Here is a 6753-nt window from a genome sequence, read left to right on the forward strand (position 1 = left end):
AATTTGAATTAAATACAGGGACAACCACACTTGTCCAACTCTTGCATCAAACGCCATCAAAAACTAATGAAACGGGACTGATTCTGAACCTTCCAGGTAGACATAGCATGTTACAGGTGTACTACCGCGTCTGAACAATACTTCCTTTAGGGCGACCGTGGCTCAGGGGGTTAGGGAATCGCATCTGTGACCGGAAGGTCGCCGGTTCGATCCCTGGGCTCTCTGTCCTGGTCGTTGTGTCCCTGGGCAAGACAATTTACCCTACTTGCCTACTGGTGTTGGCCAGAGGGGCCGATGGCGCGATATGGCAGCCTCGCTTCTGTCAGTCTGCCCCAGGGCAGCTGTGGCTACAACTGTAGCTGCCTCCACCAGTGTGTGAATGTGAGAGTGAATGAATAGTGGCATTGTAAAGCGCTTTGGGTGCCTTGAAAAGCGCTATATAAATCCAATCCATCATTATTATTTAATAGAATAAAAGAATACTGTATTCATAAACATACATACAGACAAAAATAGTGTTATTACACAGAAACTGATGCATTCTCATAAATGTATAGTTGATGTATTATTATTATTTTAGCAGAGTGGCTGGGAGGAACAACTCCCTTCTGACTAATGTTGGGGTTTTACACATGTGCCCATCATCAGTCAGAAGTGAGCATCTCTGACTCACTAACTCGTATCAGACTCCATTCACAAACTTCTACTGCCTCCTCCAGAGTAAATAAAGGTGGATGCTTCTCACTCGGGATTGACAGATACTCTGGATTACTGCCATCACACTGATTTTTCTGCCAATACTACAGTTTGGGGTTTGAGTTGGTGTTTAATTATAGCAGAAAAGGTATCGGATGTATTACTGATAGTTGGCTGAAGCCTCACGATGCTTCTGTAATGGAACAGGACGACTTTAGAGGAGATCAACTTGCAGGGAAAAAATCTTTTTATTAATTTGAAATTATTTTCAGTTTTGGTTGGTGTGACCTGCGATGACAGAGGAAGTACTCTTTTTATGCTGGGGTTTATCAATAGTTTATCAATATATTTATATTTGCACACCAATGCTAAATTAGCCAATACTTGAATGGACTCTGGTCTTCTCTTCCTGTGTGTATTCGACATGTTAACAGTTATCAGCTTCTCTGTGAGACAGAAGACGCTCGGGTCCAGAGACACAGTGAGGGTAACCTTGTCTCTGATTGGTCAAATTAACACAACCAGCAAACACAGACACACACACACGGAGAGAGCGAGAGTCTCAGATGTAATAATATCAGTTTCTGTAATGTGATTTATCATTCAGAGAAACACTCAGGGGACAAGAGGACACACAAGGACACGGCATGATGTCATCTGTGCGTGTATGTACAGGCGTGTTATAGCAACAGTGTGGCCTCAGCTCTGATTGGTCAAGTTAACGAGACACAATAAGGACACACACACGCGCGCACACACACACACGCGCGCACGCGCACACACACACACACGCACGCACGCACGCACGCACAGGAAGCTGATGTCATTAGCAAGTCCAGCCTGTAACCTCTTGTTAGTGGCAGTGTGGTCGATTGCTGTGCTCGCTTAGACTCTCCTGAGGTGTTACCTCAGGTCACCTGACCCAGGTGTGTGTCTACAGGTCAGAAACCACTACGGGCTGTTTCCATGGTTACACGTTGGTGGGCTGACACTCCACCATCTCGCTCAACTGCCTGATAAAATCCTGCTGCGTAGTTTCTGTCTGCTGGTGCTGAGAGTGATGTGAGATGGACAGTGAGAGTCCACCTGTTGGAGGTTAATCCAGCCGTGAGCTCAGCTTTGAAGGCAGCACGTCCTCTTGCAGCAGGCCATAGGGACGTGAACTTTGGATGAGTCACATGACTTCATCTTTCAACAGCCAAACTCTGGGAAAACTGGGAATGGTCATGATTTACTTTGATAGATAACAGTTTATGACTGATTTTACTGGCACACGGGCACCTGGTGGGATATAATGAGCAACTACAGCCAGAAGGTTGGGGTAATGCACCCTTAAGCTAAAACTGAAGGAAGCCCGCAGCTATGGGCATCGAAGCAGGAAAGCAAACAGGAAAAATATGTAAATTGTGCGATCAGCTGAGCACACCATCCGCTCTGAGCTCCCTGACCTGCACTCAATCTACAGCAGGCGGTGCTGGACCAAGGCCAGGAAGATGGTGAAGGACCTCAGCCATCCCAACAACAGACTGTTCTCTCTGCTGAGGTCAGGAAAGCGATTCCGCTCCCTGAAGACCAACACAGAGAGACTGAGGAGGAGCTTCTTCCCGCAGGCGATACGGTCTCTCAATCACACCACCACACAGTACTGACCCACACATATGGTTCTTACACACACACTGGACTTTCTGGACTTTGTTTTTGCACAACACTGGTCACTATATTCTTCATTTCCGGTTAATACTTGTACAGCTGCTGTTATTGTGTATATATTTATTTATATTTCTTCATACATTCTTATATAGTTCTATATTGTGTATTTTGTTGTACAGTTATTTTATTTTCAACTTTAATTTATATATTTTATCTTATTCTCCCAGTTAAATTTACCCTTCATTCTAATTTGTGTTGTACAGTTATTTCATTTTTAACCTTAATTTATATTTTATTCCTTCCTAGTTAAATTTACCCTTTTTAATTTTTCATATTTATTTCCTATCTTATTCATAGCCTTTTCTTTTTGTTTTCTTTAGGTCACGAGCAGTTGTCCAAGCATTTCACTGCATATCGTACTGTGTATGACTGTGTACGTGACAAATAAAATTTGAATTAATAAGGGACAACCACACTTGTCCAACTCTTGCATCAAACGCCATCAAAAACTAATGAAACGGGACTGATTCTGAACCTTCCAGGTAGACATAGCATGTTACAGGTGTACTACCGCGTCTGAACAATACTTCCTTTAGGGCGACCGTGGCTCAGGGGGTTGGGAATCGCATCTGTAACCGGAAGGTCGCTGGTTCGATCCCTGGGCTCTCTGTCCTGGTCGTTGTGTCCTTGGGCAAGACACTTTACCCTACTTGCCTACTGGTGTTGGCCAGAGGGGCCGATGGCGCGATATGGCAGCCTCGCTTCTGTCAGTCTGCCCCAGGGCAGCTGTGGCTACAACTGTAGCTGCCTCCACCAGTGTGTGAATGTGAGAGTGAATGAATAGTGGCATTGTAAAGCGCTTTGGGTGCCTTGAAAAGCGCTATATAAATCCAATCCATTATTATTATTCCTGGTTTAATTTGGCTCAGCTATCCTTCACGGACATCTCCCTGCAGTCCTGTTTTGGCCACTCGTATGCTCTCCTCCACAGAGCCAAACCTTCCAGCCCAGCCTTCCAACCTTCGCAGAAGTTAGCATGATCAGATTTAATATGTGGGTAAATTTTTTTGTCTTTGACTCACTGATGTTGTCTCTGTCGCTCTTCTCTCCCCTGTTGAACATGTAGAAGAAACACACTTCCACCTGTATACTGAGAGAGTCGGGCTGTTAGCATGTTATCGTGTGAAAACACCTCCGTACTGAGGGTCTGTGAGCATGTTAGCTGATGGTAGCTTTGAATCTCACCAGAAGTCACAGCTGTTCGGGTCCACGATGGTCGGAGAAACTTTGAGTGTTTTATTTAAATGGATGACCGGTCGACTCCTGAGGATCAACATATCAGTCCATTAATAAATGCATAAATTTAGTTATTCTTGAGCTCTTAATTAGCAGTAAGTGCTAATGTTCAGTACTTTGAGGACTTCAAAATGTACTTTAGATGAGCACTATTTAGCGCAGAAGTTGGTACCTGAACAGAACAACGGTATCATCGAGAGAACCAACCAGCAGGTCCGGGTAATAGTTCCTATCAACATCCCCGCCTGCAGAAAGGGAGTAGCCAAAAGTCCCGAAAACAGGGGAGACCGTGCTGCCTCGGATCACCTGTACAGAGGAGGAGGCGGGGTCACAGGTGTGTCTGCACACCAATTTAAAAACCATCACTGTCAAAACTTGTCTGGCCCGTGAGGACACGTCTGCACTCTGATGGTTCAGAGTTGGTTTGAAAGTTGTGTCCTGGGAATGTGGGTCAAACATAGAAAGGACCGTGTTTTTGTGAGACCTGGCTCGGCTCTGTAGAGATGCCCTCACTGCTTCCTGTCCAGATCATCACACTTCCTGCTTCATGAAAAGGAGCTCCGATGGCAAAGTCTGGAACAACCAAAGACCCGTCACCATGACTACTGATTACTGATCACGAAAACACCAGCATCACGTTGAGCCCTCACCCTGGAAGCCGTCCTGGTTGAGGTCTCCTGCAGCGGCCACAGCCATGCCGAATGCCGACCCCGCCGGCCCCTTCAGCACTACGCTGGGCTCAGAATTGAACCTCCCTCCTACGTTCACGTAGACATAAACTGCCCCGCCCACCTCCGTCTGACGGTGGAAATAAAAAGGAGCGCCCACCAGCAGGTCGTTCCACCTGTGGGACAAAAAAGCAGCTCAGTGAGTGTTCCTGAAACATGTTCCTCAGGTTTAGATTATGGTGCTCTGTGGTTCCCACTGAGTCGTTGCCATCAGAAGATTTTACTAAAGGTACTGACCGTGTTGCCTCAGTGCGGGTCATGTGACCCATAAACCATTCCTCACCCGTCATTATTGAGGTCAGTAACTGCCAAGGCGTTCCCAAAATACGAGCCCATCTGTTGACCGCGCAGCTTCTGGCGAATCATCAGTTTATCAGAGCGCTTGACGGCCAGCAGCACCGAGCCATGAGCGTCTTCCATACGGTCCCGAGGAGCTCCTATTCAACAACACACCAATCAACACATCTATCAGTAAATCTACAGGTCAACCAGCTGTTTCCTGATTAGCTGAAAAGTCTTCACCTGTTACGATGGTTTCATCATCCTCAGAGAGAAGGCGAGGAGCCTGAGCGACAGAATATCCTGCACAAATACACGTTTTACATTCAGCTTCAATTCTTTAAATGTAGGAAAGGTTCCCATTAAAAGCATACATGTCTGAACATTCATTGAAACTTCAAAATAAAAGCAGCTGAATTCTGTGACACACAGACAGGTGGACACATGCGAGACCGATGGAGGACTGATCCAGAGGAGACCTGCTTCATTAAAATAAGTCTGCCACGTAAAACAATAACACAAAGCACGATTCAGATCCTGACTGATCCGCACGTCAAAGTACCGGCTGCTCATCCACATACGTAACTCTGCACTTAGCTTGTGAGGCTGCAGGTATTTATTCAAGTCAAAGGAAAGAGCCGGACTCACAGCCACCTGTGGCGACAAATACTTCCTGCAGAAACCAGAATTACACTTTTTGAACGATATGAAAGCCGGTTTGACGCGTGCGTTTCTGAATGAAGACACACAAACAGAGAGTTTTCACTATGGACTCTTTTCTGCGTCAGCGTGTGACTAAAAACCTGAAACACTGCTCACAGTAAGCTAAGCCTGATGAGAGCTTCTGCTCTGTGTTGAGGAACATTAGCATTTCTACAGGACACCGTCCCTCTGCTCCACCCTCATTAAATCATTGTCTCAAACCGCATGTGCTCATTGCAAACCTTATTTAGGCACATTCATGTAGCTGATTTAAATACTGTCCTGCCCTGAGGAGGACACGTGTGACCGAGCTCAGATCTGAATGAGCTATTTAAAGAGACGGCGCACCGATGTAGATGTTCCTGTGCTTCTGGTTGGAGAAGGAGCTCTTCTTGGTGTCAAACTCATCGTCAGGGTTCATCCAGGAGACTTGGACGTTTCCTACAACACACACACCATGAACTGCATTAGATGCTCACAGAGCTGAGATGCTCGCTCTGAAAAGGAAGAAAAACATCAGAATAGAATAGAATCACCTTGCCATTCGAAGCTTCCAGGTGAGCCAACAATGACTTCGCTTTGAGTGATGGCCGATGACATCCCCATCCCGCACATGACCTCACCAGTGAAATCACCCAGATGACTGAATACAGACAGGCAGCAGGTGAGGAGGCGGAGCATCACTCATCACCTGTAGTGTGCAGTCATGTGACATACCTGCAGGACTGTTCGGGGTCCTGCCAATTAGAGTCGTTCTCGTCGTACCGCAGGTCGTTTCCACGGAGATAACAGCGGCCAATCATTTGCCTTAAATTGAACGCTCCATAGAGTTTTGTGAAGCGGTGACCGCATGCCTGCAGAGCAAACACGCCGTTCTTTAACTTCTCACCAATAGGAAAATAATCAGCCAATCAGAGCACAAACTCACCAGGACACGCCCCCCAGGCCGGCCCTGACTGGCTACTGAGACGCCCAACCACATGTCCTCGACCAGTTCATCAGCATGGATCTTGGCTGAAACACATCACAGGTGAGTCACAGACTGTAGGCTCCGCCCACTGACGGGGTAAAGGTAAAAAAATAAACTTTTGTGTGATTTATTCCACTGACTCTAACCCCATACGACCTGTGCTGCAAATATGTTGTCCAGCAGCTGACAGAGCAGGTGCTATCCTGCACACCTGAGCTGCAGCAGTATGACAGCACAGCTCACCTGGACCTGTCACACAGGTGTCACATACCCGCTGGCTAACCTCAGCCGGGAGAGTCAGCTCAGATCAGTGAGTCGCTGATTCATGACAGTTTCTCTCCATATAAACACTGTGTGTGTGTGTGTGTGTGTGTGTGTGTGTGTGTGTGTGTGTGTGTGTGTGTTGCTGTTGTTGTGTTTGAGCAGCCGATA

At 46.6% G+C, this 6753-nt stretch overlaps 1 protein-coding gene across 4 annotated transcripts in view; it reads right to left on the reverse strand.

The window, feature by feature from the left end:
• The window catches only part of LOC102308279 (integrin alpha-3), a 39002-nt gene extending 32344 nt beyond the window's left edge, over positions 1-6658 (reverse strand). For 3 of the 4 annotated variants that reach the window (XM_042215725.1, XM_042215727.1, XM_042215726.1), the window contains exons 1-11: positions 6280-6655; positions 6069-6205; positions 5888-5994; positions 5700-5792; positions 4893-4952; positions 4654-4807; positions 4293-4486; positions 4127-4215; positions 3815-3948; positions 3592-3669; positions 3429-3496 (exon numbers count right to left, since the gene is read on the reverse strand). In XM_042215725.1, coding sequence (XP_042071659.1) covers positions 3429-3496; positions 3592-3669; positions 3815-3948; positions 4127-4215; positions 4293-4486; positions 4654-4807; positions 4893-4952; positions 5700-5792; positions 5888-5994; positions 6069-6205; positions 6280-6333 — 1168 coding nt within the window. In that variant the 5' untranslated portion in view covers positions 6334-6655. Of the gene's footprint in view, positions 1-3428; positions 3497-3591; positions 3670-3814; positions 3949-4126; positions 4216-4292; positions 4487-4653; positions 4808-4892; positions 4953-5699; positions 5793-5887; positions 5995-6068; positions 6206-6279 lie in introns of all 4 variants that reach the window. The other variant, XM_042215724.1, reaches the window with a different exon arrangement.
• Between the last annotated feature and the right edge of the window lie 95 nt (positions 6659-6753).

This window comes from Haplochromis burtoni, unplaced genomic scaffold, assembly GCF_018398535.1.
Source record: "Haplochromis burtoni strain Fernald_Lab_line unplaced genomic scaffold, NCSU_Asbu1 Contig_806, whole genome shotgun sequence".
NCBI classification, from domain to species: domain Eukaryota; kingdom Metazoa; phylum Chordata; class Actinopteri; order Cichliformes; family Cichlidae; genus Haplochromis; species Haplochromis burtoni.